At 45.4% G+C, this 25,828-nt stretch overlaps 2 protein-coding genes across 9 annotated transcripts in view; both read left to right on the top strand.

Annotated features, from left to right (window-relative positions):
* The first annotated feature begins 935 nt into the window (after nucleotides 1–935).
* Nucleotides 936–11,686, top strand: COMMD6 (COMM domain containing 6). 3 transcript variants are annotated; one of them, XR_009557425.1, is made up of 8 exons: nucleotides 936–1,328; nucleotides 4,090–4,148; nucleotides 6,049–6,114; nucleotides 6,213–6,289; nucleotides 6,954–7,122; nucleotides 7,752–7,904; nucleotides 8,412–8,525; nucleotides 8,729–11,686. XR_009557425.1 is itself a non-coding variant. In XM_035114238.2 (7 exons), exons 1-7 carry the CDS (start codon nucleotides 1,271–1,273, stop codon nucleotides 8,777–8,779), a joined length of 633 nt encoding a protein of 210 aa, XP_034970129.2. In that variant the 5' UTR covers nucleotides 943–1,270; the 3' UTR covers nucleotides 8,780–11,676. The 3 variants fall into 3 exon arrangements, 2 of the variants coding, with proteins under 2 accessions (XP_034970129.2, XP_034970130.2); XM_035114238.2 differs by lacking the exon at nucleotides 8,412–8,525 and having other exon boundaries at nucleotides 943–1,328; nucleotides 8,729–11,676; XM_035114239.2 differs by lacking the exon at nucleotides 8,412–8,525 and having other exon boundaries at nucleotides 945–1,328; nucleotides 6,959–7,122; nucleotides 8,729–11,677.
* A 2,227-nt stretch (nucleotides 11,687–13,913) lies between these two features.
* Nucleotides 13,914–25,828, top strand: part of TBC1D4 (TBC1 domain family member 4) — a 90,922-nt gene continuing 79,007 nt past the window's right edge. The window contains exon 1 of one of the 6 annotated variants that reach the window (XM_060273326.1): nucleotides 13,914–14,686. In XM_060273326.1, the coding sequence (XP_060129309.1) occupies nucleotides 14,234–14,686 (453 nt within the window). In that variant the 5' untranslated portion in view covers nucleotides 13,914–14,233. Of the gene's footprint in view, nucleotides 14,687–20,254; nucleotides 20,348–25,828 lie in introns of those variants that run through there. The other 5 variants (XM_035114245.2, XM_035114246.2, XM_060273325.1 and 2 more) reach the window with 5 other exon arrangements.

Genomic DNA, 25,828 nt, shown 5'->3' with positions numbered 1-25,828 from the left:
GAATTTGTTCACCCCCCCCTTCAAAATATAGTACAGCCCACCACAAGGTCTGAGGGACAGTGGACCGGCCCCCTGCTGAAAATTTTTGCTGACCCCTGGCAGTCAAACAACATCTGAAGGGCGACAATCCAGAAGATATGGAACTTTGGGGTTTAGTATGCAATCATATGCACCCTTAGCTGAAAGGGACCACAGCTGAATAAAGTGGGGCTTGCTTCCGAGTAAAGATACATAGGATTGGACATAATAAGCATTTTATATTCTGTCTGTGATGACTGGACCATGAGTTTCCAGTTTGGGAATCTTAAGACGCATTCAAAACAAGGCAATATTTTAAGGATTCTTTTGTTATATTACGGTCATACCTCAGGTTACAGACGCTTCAGGTTGCATCTTTTCAGGTTGCGCACCGCACAAACCCGGAAGCACCCGAACGGGTTATTTCCGGGTTTCGGCGCTTGCGCATGTGCAGAAATGCTAAATCGCGCTTTGCGCAGAAGCACTGAATTGCGACCCGTGCGTGCGCAGACACGGGTTGCGAGCGCTGCGGGTTGAGAACGTGACTCCACACGGATCACCTTCGCAACCCGAGCATCCACTGTATATTATATTATATTATATTATATTATATTATATTATATTATATTATATTATATTATATTATATTATTATATTGCGAACACACATATCCGATTAAAAATATTTGCGGGGGGGGGAGAGTACCCAAATAAATTGAACACATAAATCATATGGTAGGATCCAAACAGAAATACAAAAAAGCTGCTGCAGCAAAACTCGACTTCCGAACAAGCCCCGCCTTAAATGATAGCCCAGCCCAAGATTCCTGCAGACCTCCGGGTGAACGTTGGACTCCAACTCCCATCAGTCCCTGCCAGCATGACGAACGGCCAGGAATTATGGGAGTTGTAGTCCAGAAGAAATAAAAAGTAGGGGAGGGGAGAATGGAGCGGAGCGTTTTCAGGGGGAAGCGGCCACGACTTATTCCAGTGAAAGTCAACTGATCCCCCGAGTAAAAATTCATGCTCGCAAGACCGCAGACCTTCTCCCCGCCAGTAAACCGGCCAAAGCGACCAAGAGCGGAAGAAGCTCCGCCATCGGAAACAACGGAGGGAAACCCTGGCTTCTGATTGGCTAGGAGGGAAGTCTCGGAAGGAGAAAAATTCTTTGTTGCTGCGAAGTGACCAATCAGGGAGCCGCTCGTTGTTCGTCGACGTTCCAAGGCGTTCCAAAGTGGGAGGCGCGTCCTTTGATGTCTATGGCTGCGGGAGCCGCAGCGATGGTGCTCGGAAAGCCGCTCGGACCTTGGGGTGAGTTTGGGGAGAGGTTGGTCGCTTTGGAGACTGAACGAGGAAGCATGCAGTGGAGGCTGACTATTAAAAAAAAAGGCTGGGAGGGCTGAAAGCCCATATATTTTTACCCGGGAATAAGCCTTGTTGAACATAGTGGGGTTTGCTTCCTTGAAAAAAGCGGGGAATAACATTATTATTATTATTATTATTATTATTATTATTATTATTATTATTATGGCTAAGGGTGTAAATGAGGAGGGTTCTGGCGAACCGGCCCATCGCCTCGTACTTCCTGGACTACGTTGCTTCCTAACTCAGCCTTATTATTATTATTATTATTATTATTATTAATACCCCGCCTATCTGGCTGAGTTTCCCCAGCCACTCTGGGCGGCTTCGAGCAAAAATTTTAAATACAATAATTCATCAAATATTAAAAGCTTCCCTAAACAGTGCTTCCCACTTCTTGCATAGGTGGTACTAGATTCAGGTAGGTAGTCGTGTTGGTCTGACGCAGTCAAAATAAATTTCAAAAAATAAAAAAATTGTCCAGTAGCGCCTTAGAGACCAACTGAGTTTGTTCCGGGTATAAGCTTCCGTGTGCATGCACACTTCTTTAGATGCACACAAAAGCTTATACCCGGAACAAACTTAGTTGGTCTCTAAGGTGCTACTGGACAATTCTTAATTTTTTATTTATTTCTTTCAACTACCTGTACATAGGTGGGGTTTATCCTGTGCGTCTTTTGCAAGCCGCCTTCTCAACATGCTTGCTCTCAAGTAAGCCCTCTGTTTCACTTTTAGCCATACCTAGAAGATATGCATTGCTTTTATTTGCTGTTTATTAAATTTGCATATCATATTTCACCAATAGGTCTCAGGGTGGTTACGTTAGTGGGACAGGTTGTCCTAAGAATAGTTGCCCTGCAGTTTCTTTATTCTAGAATCATAGAAGTGTAGATTTGGAAGGGTCCCTGAGGGTCATCCAGTCCAACCCTCTGCAGTGCATGAATCACACACAACTAGATCATCCCTGACAGATGGCCATCCAATCTCTGCTTAAAAACCTCCAAGGAAGGAGAGTCCGCAATCTCCCAAGGGAATCCGTTCCACTGTCAAAACAGCTCTTACTGCCAGAAGGTTCTTGCTGATGTTTAGCCACAATCTCCCTTTTTGTAACTTGAAGCCATTGGTTCGAGTCCTACCTTCTGAGCAGGAGAAAACAAGCTTGCTCCATTTTCCACGTGACAGCCCTTGAGATATTTGAAGGTGGCTATCGTGTCTCCTCTTTTGCAGGCTAAACTTAACCAAATCCCGCAACAGTTCCAAATAAGGTTTTGTTTCCAAAACCTTAAGAGCAGGCATGGGCAAACTCGGCCCTCCAGATGTTTTGGGACTACAACTCCCATCATCCCTAGCTAACAGGATCAGTGGTCAGGGATGATGGGCGTTGTAGTCCCAAAGCATCTGGAGGGCCGAGTTTGCCTATGCCTGCTTAAGTGTTTCCTGCCACCCCCTGCCCAGTGAACACCTAATTTTTCCTGACGTCTTCCTGCCTATGCTTTGCCCCTCAAAAAACTACTTTCCATACTTTTGTGGACTATGGATAACTAGGAGATGCTTGGTTCACTTTCCAATATTCATCATTTTTGCAGCCACTGTTGAGCAGAAAACAACTTCTCCTTATTCATTCATTAGTTGGGTTAAATAATACAGTGTTTATACTTTTATCTAATAGTAAAATAAAATACCTTTCGTGGGGTTTTTAAAAAAATATTTATTTGCTTTTTCTGTTTTATAGTATCATCAGTGCATAGTATGTTACAGTCAAACGTGGAGTAAGAGAGAAAGAGAAAAATAAAACTAAATAAATATAAGACATATATCTGTAAATAATAATAGTAACATATTCCTCCAGTTTAATTGACTCTTATGAGCCTTAATTTTAACTCCCACTCTTTCTCTTGTTTCCTATATGTTGTCCTTTTGACTGCATTTTCTTATTCTACTAAATTATTTTCATTACTTTACACTATTCCACTTTGTCACATCTACTGCTGAGTGTTTCCCCCCGTCTGTTACACTTATTTTCTTCTTATAATATATTTCCCATATATTCTATGTATAACGTCCAGTCTTCTTTTTAATTTCTTATCGTCTATATTTCTTAAATCTATTTGTCATGCTGGCACGTTCTATATATTTTAGTATTTTAAGGTGCCGTTCTTCTTTTGATGGCCCTGCATCTGTTCTTCACTTTTGTGCTACCAGAATTGCTTCTGGGAATATTAACAATGGAAATCCCCAAAACCAAAACTACTCTATGGATGTATGCGACTACAGCTGCCCAAATTCTAGTAAAAGACCTTTTGAAACCATTTGTGGAGCCCTGCTGGTCATATGAGCCAGAGTGTAAGGCAGGCATCCCCAAACTTCGGCCCTCCAGATGTTTTGGACTACAATTCCCATCATCCCTGACCACTTAGCTCTTAGCTAGGGATCATGGGAGTTGTAGGCCAAAACATCTGGAGGGCCACAGTTTGGGGATGCCTGGTGTTTTTTGGGGGGGGGAAAGGGATCCTCTATTTTTTGCTGTGCCAAGGCAAACGGGCAGCCAAGGGGTTTATAAACCCACCAGCGAAGTGCACAATTTGGGGGATTTTCTTCAGGCTACTGCCAGCGAGATATCCACTGGTGACCATTTTCCACCCAGCTGGTGCATTGGTTAGAGTTGCACAGTGATTTAAATGTGAAGCTCAGAATCTTCTCTGTTTTGCAGATTTTGGCTGCACTGCAGACATCATCAGAACAATACCACAGGATCTGTTTGCAGAGCTAGTAAGTGATGCCGGTCTCCTTTCCTGCTTTTAATCATGGATTGTTTTATAGTGATTTTGCTCCATTGTGTGTCCTACATTTTTTTAATTCCCTTCCTAGTATTTCTTATGCGCAGTTTCATGAAAGAAAAGCAGTTTTGATTCAGAGGGTGGTGGGATAGAGCCATGCGGTCTCCTCACATGGGACTGGAATATTTTAAGATTTGAGATGCACTCCATTGAAAACAGTGGAGCTTACTTGTGAGTAAACATGCATAGAGTGGCACGGATCATAAACAATTCTACCCTCTACCACTTCACGTTTGAGGAAAGCGTATTTATTTGTCTCCAGGATAAACTTCAGATTTGTTTGTATTATTTAACTTATATTCAGAAAATACTGTATTGGCCCGAACATCAGCCACACCCGCAAATAAGCCGCACCTCTAAAATTCAAGAGGCGGGGGAGAAAAAAAGACAATACCTGAATATAAGCTGCTCCCTTAAAATTCTGCAGGCACTCACACCCACAAATGGCAAATGTAGAAGAAAAACAGGTGGGTTAAACACCTGTTCATAGCACCGTAAATGCAAACAAAAAATCAGTACTTCACTGTAAAATATGGGGAAAGTGATGAATGACAATAGAATTAATTGCACAACAGTCTCAAGCTCGCAAATCGGCCATAAAACATTTTTTGTTCCGTTTTACTGTATGTCTCTTTCAGCAGCGATATCATAAAAATCCACATTTTAATATATTTTAAATTTTTGTTGGAAGCTGCCCAAAGTGGATGGGGTACAAATAAATTATTATTATTATTATTATTATTATTATTATTATTATTAGTATAAAAGCCCATTTTTGTAAAGTCACATATTTAAGCTGCACTTTAACTTTTCACAGTCTGAATTTGGGGAAAAAGTGTGGCTTATATTCAGGCCAATATAGTATTCTCCAACAAATCATTAGAGTTGAAACCGTTTTAGGTTCTAGCCTGTTAATATTATGGCTGCATTTGCACATAACTCTAAGAAACCATGGTTTAATGTGAAAATGATGGTTCCTGGAGAGGAGACGGCAGCCATTTCAGCCAGTTTGTGTTACATTGTGTTACATGCAAACTAGGCCCTTATCGCTTTATTGGCAAATGTAGAGTGCTTGGCCAAGTAAAGACTCTTATGTACAGACCCCCTCCTAAGGACAGCCTCTGTGGTTCATCTGTCCAATTGGGTTGGACTACATGAGACAAGTCCATCTAGTCCCTTCCAACTCTACATTTCTACAGTGGTGCCTCGCTAGACGAAATTAATTCGTTCCACGGGTCAATTCGTGTAACGAATTTTTCGTCTAGCAAGTCCCAGTTTCCCATAGGAATGCATTGAAACTTAATAAAGCGTTCCTATAGGGTATAGGCTCTGGGGGACTGGCAGCGGCATGCAACGGGGCTTCGGAGAAGGTCTCCGAAGCCCCGTCCGATGTCGGCTGTGTGCAAGGCGGCGGGGGGGGGGGAGCTCTCTTCTCCAAGCCACCACCTTGCCTGCCTCCCCCAACACGGAGCGCAACTTCGGAGGTCTCCAAAGTTGTGCTCCATGCCAGCTGTGCGCTGCGAGAGGCGGCGGCGGGGGAAGACCTTCTCCCGCCACCTCTCGCCAGCCTCCGCAGACACGGAACGCAACTTCGGAGACTGCCTTCCCTACCATAAGGTTGATAAGTCACTAGCTGACTGACAGTTGCCATGTTTTTGAATGACCTTAAAACCAGGGATTCTTCCACCACCATTTTATCACTCTATTGCCATTGAAAGCAAATGAATGCTGTTTCGTTGGGGGGGCGGAATCCTTTTAATTCCCACAAATTGCATTTGCAATTAGCAAGTAGTTGTCATCTAAGAACCATTTAAAATCTTCTTTCTTTGCAGTGTGAGCAAACCATTCAGACTCTTCGGTGTGAGATCGCAGCTGTGAACACAGTGGAGCTGTGTCAGGTAAACTGAATCGCTAAAACAAATATTGCATGCATATTAACAACACCCGTTATTAATTTGTCCTCTGCTACAACTTATGAACTGTGTTTCTCTCCTAGAGATTTCAGGCAGCTGGGATTGAAATAGTCACTAGTGACCTGGAAAAGGTTGTTAATGCCATTTCCTTTGTTTTCAGGTAAGCAAACATGGTCCTCGGATCTCTTTAACTACATCGCTACTGTTTACTGCATGGAAGATATTTAGTATCTGTAATTATGAGCAGTGCTTCTGTGAATTAAAAAATACTGATTTACCCTCATAGCCTAGTTTGTTAGCATGCCCTATAACAGGCATCCCCAAACTTCGGCCCTCCAGATGTTTTGGACTACAATTCCCATCTTCCCCCGGCCACTGGTCCTGTTAGCTAGGGATCATGGGAGTTGTAGGCCAAAACACCTGGGGGGCCACAGTTTGGGGATGCCTGCCCTATAATAATCTATGATATATAGGGATTCCTCATGCATATTCTTTGGTACACCATTGGCCCAAGGCAAACCCATGATGCTCTGCTTAACTTCCTTGATAGTGTTCTTTGTGAGATAATCACCAGAACTCAATGGAGGAAGATCAAGCCGCAAGTATGATAAATGATCTAATTTTGTTTATGTATGTGTGCGTATGTGTGTTTGCCTAGTTAGTACATACACACACACACACACACAGAAAGAGAGAGAGAGAGAGCTAAAGCTAAAATAAATGTAAAGCAGTATTTTAGGGGACAAGCAAAATTTAAAACCAGCTCTTTTCTATTTAAAATCTAGCAGTGAAATCTTCCTTCCCCCTCCTCTTTTTTTGTTTAGCACAGCAGCAAAAGATAAACTCTCGCCAGAAGACCTGTCTACCAGGCTAGGCGGTGCAGCTGGTACGCTGCCGAAACAAGCTGTCCAGGTTCTTCGTCACGTCTGGAACGAACAGGGCCGCTCGATCACAGTGTCGGAAGATGCTAAAAATGTAGCCGTTGTTGGACGGGTAAAACAATTTGTTTCAAAGGAAGTTCGCACTGGGGTGACCTCCTTTTTAGAGCATGGTGTAAAATTCTAGTTGCATATTACTGTTTTCCCACGACACACAGTGTCCTGGTTTGCATACCACATTAAACCATAGTTATTTAGAAAAAAATACCCCACTATGGTTTAACATGAACGAGCAGCACAATGTTGCATGCTGTGCAAAAGTTTCCAGGGTGCCCCTCTGAGCTGCAGATGTAGGAATGTTGATTTGTGCAAACTGGGGCTCGTGGCTTGTTTGGGGGAAGCAAACCGCGAGCCTGGGTTCAGACCAAAAAACATCATTATTTATTAAATGACCATTTGTTTCTAAGCTGTGTTTTAATGTGGCGACCAAGGTTTGCCAGCAGCTCTGTTGACATCAATGACAACTTGGCACGCTCTGGTTTGCTGTGAACCAGAATATCAAGGAGGGAATATGAGCGTGCGAGGAGAAGAAACTACACATGTGCCCAAGTCTGTTTAATGGAATGCCAAACCATGGTTTGGTGCTGCATTTGAACGCACTACTTGCACATTCTGCCAGCCTCAAAGAACTCCTATTGGCCACAGTGTCTGATTCTCTCCCCCTCCCTCTTTATTTATTTGCAGCTTATTGATTTTCAGTGGAAGCTGGGGATGGCCGTGAGCTCCGACAGCTGCAAATCTTTGAAGTCTCCTTACGTTACGATGGCAGTAAAAGTGGCAGATGCTTCAGGCCGCATCACAAGCAAAACATTTGAAATGACGGTCCCACAATTTCAGGTTTGTATAATAGCATAACCCCTTCTGAAGGTTGGCAGTTGTTCTAACGTGGTTACAAATCAACTGGGTTGCATCATCATCATCATCACTTTAAATTTGTATACCGCTTTTCTATCTTACAATACTCAAGGCAGTTTACAAGCTGAAGAAACAGAATCTAATGCAATACAAAACAACCTTATAACCATCTAATGCAATACAAAAATGTGATAATAAAGCATAGCTTTAAAATAAGCAATCAAATAACATAACGTTCAACAATCATTAGAATAGTATAGAATAATTTCAGCATATGAAAATTAAACAGAAATCCACTCTTAACATTTACAATAAATAATTTCAAAACTACAATCAATAAAACAACAACAAGCCACAGTGCAGAAAAGAGACTGGAGGATGGGGCAAGGCAGGTGGAAGGGAAACACCATTGGTCTTCTGTGTTCCTGTTAACTTAAGACTCCAAAACTGGGGAAATGCGTTGACTTTTTGAAATATGTTTGGCTCTAGAATGAAAGAGAGAGAGAATTTGGACATTAGAGGAGAGAAGGGAGGTTGAAGAAATGCAGAAGTGTGAAAAAGCCCTGACTGGGGATTTGAACTTGGACATACAAGCCAGACACTGTAGGTCAACTTTCCCCCAACCTGTGTCATCCCAATGTTTTGGACTGTAACTTTGATCAGCCTCTGCCAGCATGAGCAGCGGTTAGAGATTTTGGTACTTCTAGTCCCAAACATTTGGGGGGCACCAGTTTGAACTAGGCAGCTACATCTCATGCACTCTGTATCCAAATAATCATATATCATTTCCTTTTTTTTCATTTTAGAACTTCTACAATCAGTTCAAGGAAATGGCAGCCGTCCTTGAGACAGTTTGAGCATCTGCTGCGCAGTTTGTTTGAACCAAATGAGCTGTTCCTGTTTGCCTTAAAACATTGTGGTTTTTGCTGCTAAGGGAAGGTGTCATTTCAGTTTCCTACACGACTTTGCCCATCTGCTGGACTGTTCCTGTTCAAAGGCCTGTAAAATGCCTTCTTATATACTGAAATGCTACACATAAGTAGAAGGACATGCTGCTTAAGAGCAATTGTAGTGCGCATATGACTTTCACCATACAGAAGAACCCAGAAAAGTGGGACTGTGCAGGAGATGTTGCCTGAGTGCTGTTAGCCCACAATGATAAAGCTTGTGGTTTCTGTTAATTTTCAGCTCTATATCATATTAATTAGCTTGTTACCCATGAAACGTGCCATGCCACATATTTTGGGAACTAAAAATGCTATTGTTTTCTATTAAATCTAATGGTGGGGGAAATAGTTCCACCTTTATTTCCCCTATTGTCTGCTGCCTTTTGCTTATGAACCTTATGACTGTGTGTGAATGTACTTGTCTGCTGCCGGATGTTTTAAACACAGTTATTTTAGGCTGTGATTTGTAGTTTTCCATGCATGCCCTAGACTGCAGAACCTTGAGCCTTCTGAAAATCAGGAGTGGTCCAAGGGGGCTGCATCAGATAGGCAAAACTGTCTGGCTGTCCCCTGTATGCATGCATGTTTCCCCTTTTTAAGATCCTAGCTAGCCCATTAAAGGTAAAGGACCCCAGAGAGTTAAATCCAGTCGCGAATGACTCTGGGGTTGCGGCGCTCATCTCGCTTAACAGGCTGAGGGAGCCGGCGTTTGTCCGCAGACAGTTTTTTCGGATGATGTGGCCAGCATGGCTAAGCCGCTTCTGGCAAAACCAGAGCAGCACATGGAAACATTGTTTACCTTCCTGCAGGTACCTATTTATCTACTTGCACTTTTTGGCATGCTTTCGAACTGCTAGGTTGGCAGGAGCTGGGACAGAACAAGAGGAGCTCACCCCATCGCGGGGATTCAAACCGCCGACCTTTTGATCGACGTAAGTCTACCTAAAAAGGAATTCCTGTGACTACTCTGGGGAGATTCAACACAATGGTACTGCTTGCCCAGTAGTGAGCTACTGCTAAGAACTAGGTCTCAAGAGACAGACTCTCCTGAGCCTTTAGAGAATAGCTTGTTTCACGTTTCAATGTTTTGACAATAGCTTAAGGTTGAAAGCCATATAGTACTCTGCCTGCCTTCATTGTGCAGCTGGAGAGTCACGTTATCAGAATTGTCTCTCCAGAAAAAAGTACCAGTCTTCCCTCTGGAAGGGCTGGCTTAGTTTTTTGTGAACTTCTACCTAAGGCTCGCTGATAAAACATGGCACCATCTCCAACAATGGCTAATTTTGCTGCGTTTCTACATCAGAGTTAATTACTGGTACCCAACGGTGGCGCTGTGGGTTAAACCACTGAGCCTAGGGCTTGCTGATTAGAAGGTCAGTGGTTCGAATCCCCGCGACAGGGTGAGCTCCCGTTGCTTGGTCCCAGCTCCTGCCAACCTAGCAGTTCGAAAGCATGTCAAAGTGCAAGTAGATAAATAGGTACTGCTCCAAGCGCGACAGTAAACAGCGTTTCCGTGCGCTGCTCTGGTTCTCCAGAAGCGGTTTAGTCATGCTGGCCACATCACCTGGAAGCTGTATGCCGGCTCCCTCGGCCAATAAACCAAGATGAGCGCCGCAACCCCAGAGTTGGTCACGACTGGAGCTAATGGTCAGGGGTCCCTTTACCTTTACCCAAGTGCACTTAATGCAGATACAGAAGAATCTGCTCCTGCTGTCACTACTGGAAGAAGCAGAAGGGCTGAGAAGGAAATACTGCACAGATGCAACGGCCAGTCTTTGTAGGTGTGCATACTTTGAGCTCCCAGGATTTCTTTCCACAGACCTCATGCAAATAGACCCTTGCCCAGTTTGAGGATTACTAAACTAGCTGCAGAGCTGCACAGCCAACCTGTTGTTTTGTGTGTGTGTGTGTGCTTGTGTTTTAACAGTCATGATCACAACCTAGCATACCCAAATATGAACCCTAAACACTGACTGACATGAGCAAAATGCCATTGAAACCCAAAGCACTTTCTCCTAAGTACTGAGCCACTGCAGGGCTTTGAGGATAACAAATGATAGGCGGATTAAGGGATAAGAAGCCAAATGATGAAATAAGTGGATAAGCCTGTCAGGAGATGAGGGGGGATTATTAGATGAGTTGATTTGAATGGATCCCCGGATCGTGAGACAGGAGAGAGGGAGTGCCGTTTTACTGTTGGGGATGTTACATCCCGATCATACAGTAATTGTGTTGTTTAGTCGTTTAGTCATGTCCGACTCTTCGTGATACAGTAATTGTATTTACCCTCAAAAGAAGGCTGCTGGTTTCAGTAGTTCTTGCTTTCAAATAAACAGGCTTCAATTTGTTGTTTAGTTGTGTCCGACTCTTCGTGACCCCATGGACCACAGCATGCCAGGCACTCCTGTCTTCCACTGCCTCCCGCAGTTTGGTCAAACTCATGTTGGTAGCTTCGAGAACACTGTCCAACCATCTCATCCTCTGTCGTCCCCTTCTCCTTGTGCCCTCAATCTTTCCCAACATCAGGGTCTTCTCTTCTCATGAGGTGGCCAAAGTATTGGAGCCTCAGCTTCACGACCTGTCCTTCCAGTGAGCACTCGGGGCTGATTTCCTTCAGAATGGATAGGTTTGATCTTCTTGCAGTCCTTAAATGTTTCAAAAGGGGAAGGCGAGAGTTTGGGAACCACTGGTCTAGTGTATAAGATGTGCAGCTGTAGTCTTTAAGGCGCCAGCCCCCAACCTACAAAACAAATAAAACACTACCTCTTGTAAATTTATAGTATTTGGGGGGAGGGATACCATATAGCCTATAAAACCTTAAAATGTGAACTTTGGGGGGGTGGGGGGGTTGAGGTGGGAAGAGACCCGTCTCTTCCTAGGTATGATTAAAACAACACCCCTACAGAGCAGGATGGTCCTTTAGGGCAAATTGGGCACCGACCTCAAATCAGCAGCCGGCCAGCCAGTCCACCTGCCTGCTTTCAATTTTCCTCAAGCCTCAGCGTTGTCCTCAGACAACTCAGCATGGAGGCCAAAACTAGAAATCATTGGCACGGCTCTGTTTATGGGTGGTCTCCCTGCCTTGTGCCCCACTGGTTCCAATGGCACCAGCCACCACTGCACCCTCAGATGATTCACAGTGCAAGCATGACACACCAGGCAGAGCTTGATGGGGCTTCTTACGCCCTGAACATGGCCTGCGGCAATACAGTGGAACCTCGGTTTACGAACACCTTGGTTTACGAATTTTCGGTTTACGAACGCCGCAGACCCATCTGGAACGGATTAATTCACTTTCCATTACTTTCAAAGGGAAAGTTTGCTTCAGTTTATGAACGCTTCAGTTTATGAACAGACTTCCAGAACCAATTACACCCATGCTTCGGGTTAAGTACGCTTCAGGTTGAGTACTCCACGGACCCGTCTGGAACGGATTAATCCACTTTCCATTACTTTCAATGGGAAAGGTTGTGGCTTAAGGTGTAAGTACGGACAGGTTAAGTACGGACTTCCAGAACCAATTACACTCATACTTTGGGTTAAGTACGCTTCAGGTTGAGTACTCTGCAGACCCGTCTGGAACGGATTAATCCACTTTCCATTACTTTCAATGGGAAAGTTTGCTTCAGTTTATGAACGCTTCAGTTTAAGTACTCTGTGGACTGTCTGGAACGGATTAATTCACTTTCCATTACTTTCAATGGGAAAGTTCGCTTCAGTTTATGAACGCTTCAGTTTATGAACAGACTTCCGGAACCAATTGTGTTCATAAACCGAGGTACCACTGTACAGTATCCTCCCAAGTAGGCTTGTCTCATACATATGTCCCCATGACTTCAGCATACCAGGCCATCATTCTTTCTTAGTAGCACCAAAGTGACCTCCACAGGGCCCAAGCCGTACAAGACCCCCACCCAACCATCTTAGGGACTCCACTCCAGATTTGTGTAGGGCTTACTCTTTAATCTCTCGTGGAAAAATTCCGCAAGGCAGTGGAAGTTTAGGGTCAGGGTTTTTCTGCCCCTCACTTCCCTCTACAGCATGTTTAGAAACCGTTGGACCTGCTATTGGTCTCACATCCGCTCAATCCATTGGAGCCTGTCTTCACATGCATGGAAAGTCCCTAACTCAAGGGTTTTGAGACCCATCGGCTACCCTCACCTACAGATCATAGTTTCATTTATTTTTAATATTGAATCTTGGTGTTTTTCTGTCCCCTCTAAGCACCTCAGCGAGTAATATCCAGCAATGCTCACTGCATTACGATAGGGCTGGGAATTATGCCCCTTGTAGCGTTATTGTGGCTTATGTCACAATAAATCCCTCAGTCCATCAGCCCCTCCCCCCACCCTTTGTTTCCTCTCGCCCCCCCCCCGGCCGAAGTAAGAGTAAGTTAGGAGCCTTGACGCGTAAATTGCGCTGGTTCGACGGCGACGACTACCAAGCAAGAAGGCAGACGCGCAACCCGGGCGCAAAAGACGCCACTGAAGCCCGCGCTTAAACTTCCAAGCTTCAGGATCGCGCTTGCGACCCCTTTGCTGGATCTTGCCACTAGATCCGCCCTGCGGCAGCCAGCGGACTACGAAGGGTGCGTGCATGAAGCCGCCTACCCTGCTCTTTCCTCCCCTTCTGCTGCTGGGCATGTGCGGCCCAAGGCGCACACATACGCGCCGGGCGCGGAGGATGCGCAGACGGCGAGAGGACTGTCGCTTCGCCTAGCTTGGCTGGAGCCCGGATCGGCTTCTGCAGCCGCGTTGAGGCGGGGAAGGGGAGCCTCCTGGAGGGAGGGAGGCGCATCTCGTTTTGTTTTGGCCGTCGGGAAGCGAGGCGGCGGCAGAGGCGGCGAGTCTCCTTTGCGGGCAAACTGCAGGGGAGGGCGGGCCAAGCCATCCAGCCCGCCTCCCAGGAGCGTCGCCTCTCCGTGCGCCACCCCTCGCTCCGAGGAGGCGGGAGGAGGCAGCCCTCGCGGCCGCCTCACTGGCGCTGCCCGCGGGGTGGGCGGGCGCAGGAGGCGGGCGCGGACGGGAACGGCCGTCGCGCAGCTCCAGGCGAGACCCGCAGGAGCGCGGCGGGTGCTGGGAGAGGGTCGCGCCACGGAGCCCTGCAGCACCCCCGAGGGATCGCGGCACCGGGATCCATGCACGAAGAGTTAGCATCCACCGACGTGCTGCCTCGCTGCTTGCAGCAGGGCATGAAATGTCCCCTTGCAGCACGTTTCCTCGCGAGGGAGCCGCGCTGAGCTGCAGGTGACCTGCTTTCCAAGGGCCGCGCAAGGCTGCGCTCTTTCTTTGGACGCCGTAAAGGAAATCGAGGACGCCTTTGGCTGGGGCCCTTGCTCGCTCCCGGGCTGCTTCCTCTGGCCTCATGGAGAAGGTGAGCTCGGACGGGGCGTTCTCTCACCCCCTGGAGCCCTCCGCCGACCCGCTGCAAGGCGTCGGCAAGGCGCCGTCGGGGGAGAAGCGCTTCAAGTTGTGGTACGTGGGCTGGTCGTGCCTGGACCGGCGCACCACGCTGCCCATGCTGCCTTGGCTGGTGGCCGAGATCCGTCGGCGCAGCCAGAAGCAGGAGCCCAGCGCGGTGCCCGCCCGCGAAGTGCTGCTGCTGCTGGGCTCGCCCAACCTGCGCTGCATCCCGTCGGCCATCAGCAGCGCCTCGAACCCGGCCGTCTTCATCTTCGAGCACAAGGCGCAGCACATCTCGCGCTTCATCCACAACAGCCACGACCTCACCTACTTCGCCTACCTGATCAAAGCGCAGCCCGACGACCCCGAGTCCCCGATGGCTTGCCACGTCTTCAAGGCCACCGACCCCAGCCAGGCAAGTCCAGGCCCGGGAGGAGGGAGGGACGGGGGGAGGAGGGCTGGTGTCGAGCGGTGGGCTGCGCCGCTTCCGCGCTTTGGCCGCTTCCGCGCTTTGGCTCTTCCTCCTTCTCCGCCCTCCCCCGAAGGAAGGCCACGCGCGGGGTGTTGCCAGTCCGAGGGTGCAAACAAACCGCATGCGTATCCTTGCAGTGGTGCTTCGTGGCCCCCGGCTAGGCTAGGGCTTCCGCAAAGGTCTGTAACTCAAAGTGGGATTTGAACCCGGCTCCAAGGGCTCTTGCACCAGCCTTCGGACTTGTGGGAGAAACACCCGGATCACCCCAAAGTGAAATGGATTCACAGGCTGAGAGAATGTGCTTTCGTCTAGTAGTCTCCTAGACTAGCATTCTGGTGAAAGTGATCTGAAGGCTACAACAAAGTAATTTGAGAGAAAGCATCACTGAACTCAAGCTTTTGAGGAAACTTGCTTAGAATTGGGCTGCAAATGTAATGCACAAAGGCTGTGATGGACAGCCAGGTCCGCACACCTTTTTGAAGCTGTGGGCACCTAGCTAATATTCCAGGAGTGTAGTGTTGTGTCCAAAGTGGTTCCTTCCCGTGTCTGCTCTGCCCTCTATGTGCAGAAGGGAAAGTAACTTTCTGATGCAGAAGGGAAAGTAACTTTCTGGTGAATCGTGGTGGGTTTCCAGATTTGCAGAGGTGCATATTCCTCTTAATGTATAGCCAGGTGACATATTTCACTTACCACGTTAGAGTGGTGCTGGGGGTGGGTGGCAGTGGAACTCTGGAAAAAGCAATGTGAGAATGGCAGCCTGTGCTTCCCTTGAGTTGTCTTCTGTACAGAATGAGTCCCGCAGGTCCCCTGACTGCATTCATAAAGGAGACTTGAACCAGGCTATTCTCTGAATCCTGTAGTGCAGGGGTCAGCAACCTTTTCCAGCCGTGGGCCGGTCTACCATCCCTCAGACCATGTGGGGGGCCAGACTATATTTTTTTTGGGGGGGGGGAAATGAACGAATTCCTATGCCCCACAAATAACCCAGAGATGCATTTTAAATAAAAGCACACATTCTACTCATGTAAAAACATGGGCCGTCCATGAGCCAGATTGAGAAGGCGATTGGGCCGCATCCGGCCCACGGGCCTTAGGTTGCCTACCCCTGCTGTAGTGGGAGCCAAGAGTCAAAATAGGGCAGTAGCGGGTGGAGCAGTAAACTATTTGCAGGTCCTGATGTGTTTCTAATTAAACCCTAAAAATATGCCACCTGAATGCAAAACACACCTGTGCTTTCATTGCACCTAAATAAAAAACAAATTCTGGTGCAGCAGCAGCAGCAGCTGTAAGAGGGAAATAATATTTGATTTTCTGAGTATTGCACAATGCATGTTTACATAGAAGAAAATCCCCACCCCTGGGAATAAGTGTATATGTAAGAGCCTCAATACTTATGCTGGGTAACTCTCACTTAAATTCTAATAGCAGGAGTATCCATCTTGGCCACTAAACCTTTCCTTCCAAATCGTTCTACTCCAATAGGACACATTTTGGCCTTGCTGTACTTAATCTTGGTTCATTCCTTCTGTTATCCAAATATTGTTGGGTATTTTCAGTTACTTTTCCCTAGAGCTCTCCCCATGTTGCATCCCACCACCTCTCATTGCATTAGCTTTAGACAACTCCAGCTAAGGGGATTTTTTTTAAAAAAACCTATGCCTAGATACTGTACTGAGAATTAGTACAGTGGTACCTCTGGTTAAGAACTTACCGTAATTCATTCTGGAGGTCCGTTCTTAACCTGAAACTGTTCTTAACCTGAGGTACCACTTTAGCTAATGGGGCCTCCCTCTGCCGTTGCACTGCTGCTTCCATGCGATTTCTGTTCTCATCCTGAAGCAAAGTTCTTAACCCGAGGTACTATTTCTGGGTTAGCGGAGTCTGTAACCTGAAGTGTCTGTAACCTGGAGCGTCTATAACCCGAGGTACCACTGTATCTTTGATATCAGGATCGAAATCTAGCTCAGATGTTGCTTTTGAGTAATGAAACCTCCGTAACCGCTGCTTCAGGTGACTAGAGAGGAGGAAGGAAACACACAAGAGATGTGAGATACCAAGTTGTGTTTGATATGCAGGAGTATGCTAATTCTTAAGACAAATGCATTCAGGTGCAATGAAGGAGATAGGCCCATGGTTTGGAGACCTGTTGGAGGCATATCAGTTCTTGGCAGGGAATCACAAGGAGAGTGCTGTTGTTCCACTTGGGTCTTGCTTGTGTTTATCACAGGCATCCAGTTGCGCATTGTGAGAACAGGATGCAGGACTAGATGGGCCTCTGTTCTGATCCTCCGGGGCTCTCGTTATGACCTTGTATCTTGGACAAGCGTTTTCCTCATTTTTAATGGGAAAAACCCCATCATTCCCGAATCTTCTGCTATGGCAGTTGCTTCAAGGTGCAACCAGATGGGCAATTTCTTGGCTTGGCACTTGCAGTTACAGGATGACGACAAAGAACTAACTTCATTTGTATTGCTGGCTCATAGTGTTGCTTCTTGCCAATGTGTACTACTACCCTAGCAGTGTGCAATCTGTCCGGGTTGCTTCTGTGCCCTAATAAAACCCCAATTGTACCTTATCTGGAATACACTGAAGGCTCATGACACAGCTTTGTGGCTGAAGGTGAGCACCTGGTCTTGGCTTGCTATGGCCTCACCATATATGAGATTATCTGGGAAGCAGGTGTAAGATACTCCTTGAGGGAAATGTGGGTCTGGGGTATCAGATACTCAGTAGCCACTAAAAGCTTGGCTCTGGTGACTTTTACCAGGGCTGCTTTTGAGGTCACATCTGTTGCCTAGAAAACTTTGTTGGCGCTTTAAAGTTCCGGAGATCTTTACAAGCTTTTATTAATGCCTCTCAGTTCATGTGGCCTGCAGCAGTTTTGCAATCGCAGGTGTCTGCAATCTGTTCTATTTAGTGCAGGCAGGGACAGAAACATGGAATGAAATGGCAAGTTCTCTTGGTGTAGATACTCTATTTCGGTTAAACTAGCATGAGTTTTCTGCAGAATATCTTGGAGCACCAATCCAGCCCAAGTTTAACACCTTTAAGCAAGTTAAAGGGCTATGATTCTAAGATAACTGCTGTTATAATGAGCTGAGTTGCTTGAGGCACAATGTAATCAAAATGCGATGAATTTCGAACTTTTTTCCAGTTCTGATTCAGTGTGATCCACAATTGCCCTTACTCAGCTCAATAGTTGAAAGGCCAAAACAACCTGCTTCAGACAAAGCTTAAAGGGAAATAATGCAAAGGAAGCAGGATTAAATAAATAAATAAATAGGTTTTCTAAGAATGGCTGGGTGCTTTGTTTTGCTTCACAAGGATTAAAAGCCAACTTGTTTGAAAAGTCTTGCTGCACAGCTAGTTGACCACTCCTGTGTGGAGTCACCTGTGCTCAAGAGAACACAGGTGACACAATCTTCATCACCATGCTAAACTATGGGATGGAAAGCTGAGGACCAAGCCCCACGTTAGTTTTGAAGTTATATACGCCTCTTATAGAGCATCTCGCTTTAGCCATATAGTAGGTGCACACTGGCAATGAGGTTTATCTAGAAGTCTAGAAGTCTGCACTTTTCATGCAGTCTCAAACTTGAGCTAAAGCAAGTGCATTCAACAGGTTCAGAACTGAGGATTTGCTATGAATTAGCTCATTAATTTGGATTTATTCCATCACAGAACTACTTAGGCCGAAGCTCCTCTTTCTTCATTGTGTCTTCCAGGAAGTATGAATTAAATTTTCTTGTGCAGAATATTTACTTGCCCAGCATGCAGCATCACATCTGCACATTTCTCCTGTGAAGGGCGTTTTGTGTCAAGCAAACATTCATGCCACCTGCCTGATCCATTAAGATGCAGGACTGGACTATAAATAGGTAACTCATTGTAGCTACGGGCAGGTCCGTCAAAAGCTTTTAAAATATTAAGTTAACCTGGGAGATCTTAGTGCAGTAGTACCACGCTCATGGTGGGACGTAGGTGGCGCTGTGGTCTAAACCACAGAGCCTAGGGCTTGCCAATCAGAAGGTCAGTGGTTCGAATGCCCGTGACGGGGTGAGCTCCCGTTGTTCGGTCCCAGCTCCTGCCCACCTAGCAGTTCGAAAGCACCTCAAAGTGCAAGTACATAAATAGGTCTGTCGGGAAGGTAAACGCGTTTCCGTGTGCTGCTCTGATTTGCCAGAAGCGGCTTAGTTATGCTGGCCACATGACCCAGAAAAACTGTCTGCGGACAAACGTCGGCTCCCTCGGCCAGTTAAGCAAGATGAGTGCCGCAACCCCAGAGTCGTCCGCGACTGGACTTAACGGTCAGGGGTCCCTTTACCTTTACCTTTACCACCCTCATAGTTTGCGATCAGTCACCCAAAACAGTTCTTAGTAGAATTATTCACTCTACTGGTGTAGTAAGAGAAGATGTGTATGTGTGTGTATGCGCGCGCACAAAAGTGATGATAAATGTTTGGCTGCAGAAGCTATTACTTTAAAACTGCCCCTTCTATTTTCAGGCGTTATATAGTGTCTTCCTGTGGCCAAAACTATACATTATGGTTGCCACGTATTTTTTTGTGGTGTGCTGTCCTATGAATCAGCTGATTTGCATGTCTTTTGGTGCTGCGCTGTTGCACAAATCAGCTGACCTGCAGAGTAGCGCAGCACCAAAATAGGCACATTTTAGGTCATGTTTTTCAAAAAGTATAAAATGTTGCTGAATATACACGCGCAACTATACACTTTGTTTTGGCACTCACAACCCAGGAGCCTTGTGGCGGATAGCTTTTTTATCGCAGTTTCTAACACTGCCCTGGCCGCCTTAAAATTAAGGGAGGTTTCCAACATTTAACGTAGCGACATATTAAAACATCAACCAAAAGTGGCATTGTGAAACAAATTTTCAGCAAAGGCAGCTAAATATTCCAGAATGTTAGGAGATTTCTGAAAACGTTTTCAGGAATATAAGCCTAGAAATTGCCTGATATGTTTAGAGGAATAAAGTACTTTAAAGATGCGCCCTAGGCTTTGCTGTGTTCCAGATCATTTCCCTGCGTAGCTACCCCTAAATGACAAAAAATGCTGCATTGTTCTGAAAGAACAAAACATTGTGAACAACCTGCGTTTCTCTGCTGCATGAACTGAAGGAGTCAAAAGCACGTTTAGAAAACTTCAGCCTGAGTTCTTGTGATGGAGGCTAAGAGTCTTCTGCAAGGTTCTGCTGGAATAAATCAGTTTGATGGCAGAAAGGCTTTGTGTAGTAGGACTGAGATCTGCCAGACTGCGCATCACATCAATTTCCTGGAACTCTGCCACAAGCCTGGGAGGGAACTGTGTTCTGAATGCTTCTTTATTAGGAGGTACTGGGTACGAGTTTTGACCTCTGGTTTCAGGCATGTCATAGGCAGAGTGGGAGCAACAGCTTTCAGTAGTTGTTCAGAATTAACTAGCAATACAGACACAATATTCTCTCTCTCTCTCTCTCTCTCTCTCTCTCTCTCTCTCTCTCTGTGTGTGTGTGTGTGTGTGTGTGTAAAAGCAGATGAACTTTGCTTTTGCGTTGTGGTCTAAACCACTGCCGATCAGAAAGTCGGCGGTTTGAATCCCCGCGACGAGGTGAGCTCCCGTTGCTCTGTTCCAGCTCCTGCCAACCTAGTAGTTCGAAAGCACACCAGTGCAAGTAGATAAATAGGTACCGCTCAGGCGGGAAGGTAAGTGGCGTTTCCATGCACTGCTCTGGTTTGCCAGAAGCAGCTTTGTCATGCTGGCCATATGACCCAGAAGCTGTCTGCGGACAAAAGCCGGCTCCCTCGGCTTATAAGAGCGAGATGAGTGCCACAACCCCAGAGTTGTCCACGACTGGACCTAGTGGTTAGGGGTACATTTACCTTTTACTGGAAGTGCTGCTTCCAAATCGATGCCCAAAGTAGCAATGGACTTCCTCTGTCTCAACATTTGAGTCCACGAGTGTTGCTCTGTGCTGGAGTGCTACTTTATTGTGAAGTGATTTTTGCAGCCCACATTTCGATGCATCATTTCCAGCCAGGGTAGATTTGATTTAAATCACTAGTCAGTCAGACTTGATTTAAATCATCCCCCCTCCCCCGAAAGACTCATTCTTCCTGGTGTAATCTTAATATTTACAACCAGATGAAGGTTTCATTTTTGAAATAATAAATTTTGAGAGTAGTTTTTACAATTCTATCAAAAAAAATTTCTGATTTGCTTATACTATTAGAAATACATAGACCGATAATTGTGAAATTATTGTGAGGTTTAATAAGTTGTTGTTTAGTCGTTTAGTCGTGTCCAACTCTTCATGACCCCATGGACCATAGCACGCCAGGCACTCCTGTCTTCCACTGCCTCCCGCAGTTTGGTCAAACTCATGTTCGTAGCTTCGAGAACACTGTCCAACCATCTCGTCCTCTGTCGTCCCCTTCTCCTAGTGCCCTCCATCTTTCCCAACATCAAGGTCTTTTCCAAGGATTCTTCTCTTCTCATGAGGTGGCCAAAGTATTGGAGCCTCAGCTTCACGATCTGTCCTTCCAGTGAGCAATTTGTCCATAGAGTTTTCCTGGCAGGGATACTGGAGTGGCTTGCCAATTCCTTCTCCAGGTGGATCACGTTTGGTCAAAACATAACTTCTCTAAGTTATTTAAGCCCCTTCGCCACGACAAGGCAGTGATCCATGAAGGATCCATGAAGTTTAATAAGTTAACTGTTTATATTTGGACAACTTTTCTGCTGTACTTTATTGGAAGGAGAAAAAAAATCATTTCCTTAATAACAATTTAAACAATTTGTTTAACTAAAACAATAACATTATAGCATATGTATCCATGTTTGTTAACTGATGTGGTTAAACTGTTTAAACAAAAACACAACAACTTAGAATGAGTTTTAGCACACATGAAAAACTTAAAACAAATTCTTATTTCCTGATGAATAGGCTTTGGACTATAATGTAACTTAAGCAGAAAACTACCTTTAGAAAGATTTTCTCTCAAAAATCAATTTATTTTTAAAAAATCCAATTTAAATAAAAAATCCAATTTTAATTTTTTAAAAAAATCTATTTTTTATTTTTTTAAAAAAAAATCATTGATTTTTTTATCCACCCTGTTCTTTGCTCATGTCCCATTTTGGCACTGAAGGGTCCTCAAATGCAGGTCTTGAGCCTGGGAAGGGGCAGGTGAAGGTAGCTGTCTCTCCCCTTACTAGGCTCTGAGAGTATTTGGAAAACAGCAAGAAATGTTGCTGCTTCTGAGTGATTTGAAAGCTCAGCATGATCCCAGGTGATACACTGAGTCAGAGGAAACAGAGGGCTGGGTGATGGTAATCATAGATTTTGTCTCAGCGCAAAGGGCACCCCCAAAATGTGGATCCCCTCAGTAGCCCAGGGATGGGGAAGATGGATCCAGTTGTCATTGGACTCCAATTCCCATCAGTCCCAGCCAGCATGACGGATGATGGGCTTTGTAGTCCAAGAACATCTGGAGGGCCAGATTCCCCACCTCTGTGTTCATAGATTGTACATACACTCAGATTGAGGCGTTCTGGGGGGTACCTTAACAATTTTGGGTTACATTTTGCACGATATATCCTATCTTTGAGGTAGAGAAGAACGATTGCCTTGTTTTTGAGGTTTCTCAAGCAACTGGACTGTTTTGGATTATATGTGATAGCAAAGCTGAGGGTCGTTCCCTAATAAATTTCAGCGCTGCAATTTCTATGAGTCTGTTTGTGGGGCCTGAAAAGTCTTTACATTAGCAAGCGGGAAACTTCAAAGTGAGCGTAATTTTAGCTTGGCAATGCTTGGTTTAATTTATGGCTTCAGAATAGCTTTCCTTATAGAGGTTATGATTTGTAAGTTGAAAGAGTTACTCCTTTTAACCACACATTAAAAAAACACTCACAAAACTGTACAGTAATTTCTATTTTTTTATTTTTCTCACTGAAGAAGACTGTAGAGAGAGTGAGTTAAAAATTTTGTGCAAGACTTGTCTTTCACTTTTTCTTTCTTTAAGGATTAACATTAAATCTTATTTTGCTTTCTCTTGGTAGTTGTACTAGTAATCCTCTTCCTTCTGAAAAATCAGCATTAAGGGGACAAAATAGATAATTCTGGCCCAGGGTATCTTCTTGTCTTTCCACACAAAAATATTTGGGTAGAGTTGCATTTTCTGCCACGGCAGCCTCATTATCCACATGGGCTACAGAGCGGGTGAAGCATTGTGCATGGCACTGTGACTCGAGGTGGAAACAGGGGCAGTAAATTCTCAGAAGAGCTGTGTATTAAGCATTTAGCCTAAGATGATTCCTGGAATACTGTAGGACATGGGCAGGCAAACTAAGGCCCGGGGGCCAGATGCGGCCCAATCGCCTTCTCAATATGGCCCACGGACGGTCCGGGAATCAGCATGTTTTTACATGAGTAGAATGTGTCATTTTATTTGAAATGCATCTCTGGCTTATTTGTGGGGCCTGCCTGGTGTTTTTACATGAGTAGAATGTGTCCTTTTATTTAAAATGCATCCCTGGGTTATTTGTGGGGCCTACCTGGTGTTTTTACATGAGTAGAATGTGTCCTTTTATTTAAAATGCATCTCTGGGTTATTTGTGGGCCATAGGAATTTGTTCATTTTTTCTTCTTCAAAATATAGTCCGCCCCCCCACAAAGTCTGAGGGACAGTGGACCAGCCCCCTCCCTGCTGAAAATGTTTGCTGACCCCTGCTGTAGGAGGAAGCTGGAATAAAAATTTGGACAAGTTCTAATACAGTGGTACCTTGGGTTAAGTACCCAATCCGTTCCGGGGTGCCATTCGCACCCCGAAAAGTACTCAACACTTCTGGGTCCACTGAGTGCACAACCTGAAAGTACGCAACCCGCAGTGTACTCAACCCGAGGTATGACTGTAGAAGCCATTGTAGATGCTACCATAACAAGCATAAGAAAAATTGAAATGACAAGCTATACTCTAAAACTGAAATACTGTATTAAAGAACACTTTTCTTAAGGTTATTTTTCTTTTGTTCCTGATCTACACTGAGGGAAAGGAATGAGTTTGGGCTCTGGCCATACCTGCCAAGTCTCCCGCTGAAAAATGCGGGATCGGCAGCATTTTTGGCCACCGGGCATGCGTAGAAGCAACATCTGGGGCCGCTCTGCCCGATTTCTGGTGTCCACACATGGGAAGAGCGGCACCCAAAATGGAGGCTCCCTGGCAGGTAGGAAATCCGGGGTATTTCCGGGATTTTTCTCCATTCGGGAGAACAGCGGGGAACGGATTAAAATCCGGGGGTTTCCCGCGAAAAACAGGATACTTGGCAGCTAAGGCTCTGGCTGTCCAAAGTGGACTGCTAGCAAGCTCCATTGATCAGGGAGGCCATTCTTTCCACATGCCCCTCTTGTTTCTGAAATTGCAACAGAGGAGCTAGCAGGTAATCAGATTTGGCCATGTGGCCTGCAGTAGCTAATCTGTATTTTTCTGGTTCCTGCCTTATATTTTCTGTTTTAAGAGTCTAAAGCTGAGCGTATATGGTAAGCAGATTTAGCAATATTTCTTAATTGAATGTGAAATGCAGAATCTCCTTCCTTAGGCTGCTGACGTTTGTCAATGTGTGTGTAGGGCATTATTTATCGAGAACGATGATTTCAATTTTCAGTCTTTGGGGATCTGAATGTACAGAGTGTGCATCATAAATAGGATAGTTTGTCCAAATGAAATAAATAAATTGAGAAAAAACAATAATAGATTGGCTCTGAAAAATTGGGGGCTTGCTCGGAAAGGAAGCAGTTCATTTTTGTGAACTAACTTTTTTTAGTAATCAGTCACGTGTTATGGATTCTGGACATATCCAGCCAGTTTTACAAGTAGCCTGTCTAGAAAGTTCTGAGTTCAAAATTGCCCTCAGCACTTGGCCTCTGTTTCCCCAGTAGTATATGAAAAGAAACAAGCCAAGGAATCTTAGTTGTGAAACTGTGCAGTAGCTTCCTCTATCTAGTTCTTCAGATTCCTCTTGGACGACTGCACCTTTGCTTATATTTTAGGCACCCTGCGTCGGTGAGTCAGCATAACCTACTTAATACTGCAAATAAAGATAGCTGGCTGCTAACGTCCTAGGATTTTAAAGGGCACTGTATTTGCCTGATATGCATGCATTAAAAAAATCCTGGAATTCTATATAAAAATAGCAGACTCTGAGTGTGGATCTTTTTGTAGCCAAAAACAGCACCATCCAAGCCCATAAAAGTGGAATCAGCAGGCTTAGGAAACAGCAAAACCTGCAGAGGTACAAAAAAAAAATTCAGGGGGGGGAACCCTAAGGTAAAATCTTCCTCTCGGCCCCCCCGAAAGCATCCCAAGACTGAAAAATGCTCAGTAGACATGGAATGCTGACTGTGAAGAGGAGGGAGAATAGAATGGAGGATCTCTAACGAAGGCATGGCTGGCTGGAATCCTGAACAGGAACACTGCATACTGTAACATTTTGTTGCAGGACCCACTTCAGGCATCCCCAAACTGCGGCCCTCCAGATGTTTTGGCCTACAACTCCCATGATCTCTAGGTAACAGGACCAGTGGTCGGGGAAGATGGGAATTGTAGTCCAAAACATCTGGAGGGCCGAAGTTTGGGGATGCCTGACCCACTTCTACCATTTCTGACTGGACTATACTGTTGCTTTGCCAATGCAACGGTCATCTTGAAAATTGGTGCATCACACGTGCATAGAATTTTAAATTTATGCACAGTGCTGCAATACTTGTTCACAATAGGGATCCGATTGGCTTGATGTTGGAGATTTGACAGCGTCCCAATTCACGCTTGTCCTACATGGCGCTGGTCCTTTTCCTTTTTGCAATCTTCCAGACCTACGTCCTTTATTGTGCATGGGGATATGCTTGCATTTGATTTGCAAATAACGCCGGACGTATCAACAGTCAGCCGGGTTGCAAGGGTTGAGTTGTTTTCTGTGCTTGAATATTTGTACTAAATACTTGGATGACCACTTATCAGCACAGAGTCTGCCTGTTTTCCAGGCGAGTTCCTAGTTCAAATGATATTGTTGGAGATCCGAGCCCTTGATAGACAC

This window comes from Zootoca vivipara, chromosome 4, assembly GCF_963506605.1.
Source record: "Zootoca vivipara chromosome 4, rZooViv1.1, whole genome shotgun sequence".
NCBI classification, from domain to species: Eukaryota; Metazoa; Chordata; class Lepidosauria; order Squamata; family Lacertidae; genus Zootoca; species Zootoca vivipara.
This window is presented reverse-complemented; position numbering and strand designations above follow the sequence as displayed.

What these genes read in the sequence shown, in the direction of transcription:
- COMMD6 (XM_035114238.2), top strand. Translation starts at nt 1,271, where the DNA reads ATGTCTATGGCTGCGGGAGCCGCAGCGATGGTGCTCGGAAAGCCGCTC. An exon ending in ACACAGTGGAGCTGTGTCAG is followed by an intron (nt 6,115 to 6,212) that starts GTAAACTGAATC and finishes TTTCTCTCCTAG; the next exon opens with AGATTTCAGGCAGCTGGGAT. An exon ending in ATGTAGCCGTTGTTGGACGG is followed by an intron (nt 7,123 to 7,751) that starts GTAAAACAATTT and finishes ATTTATTTGCAG; the next exon opens with CTTATTGATTTTCAGTGGAA.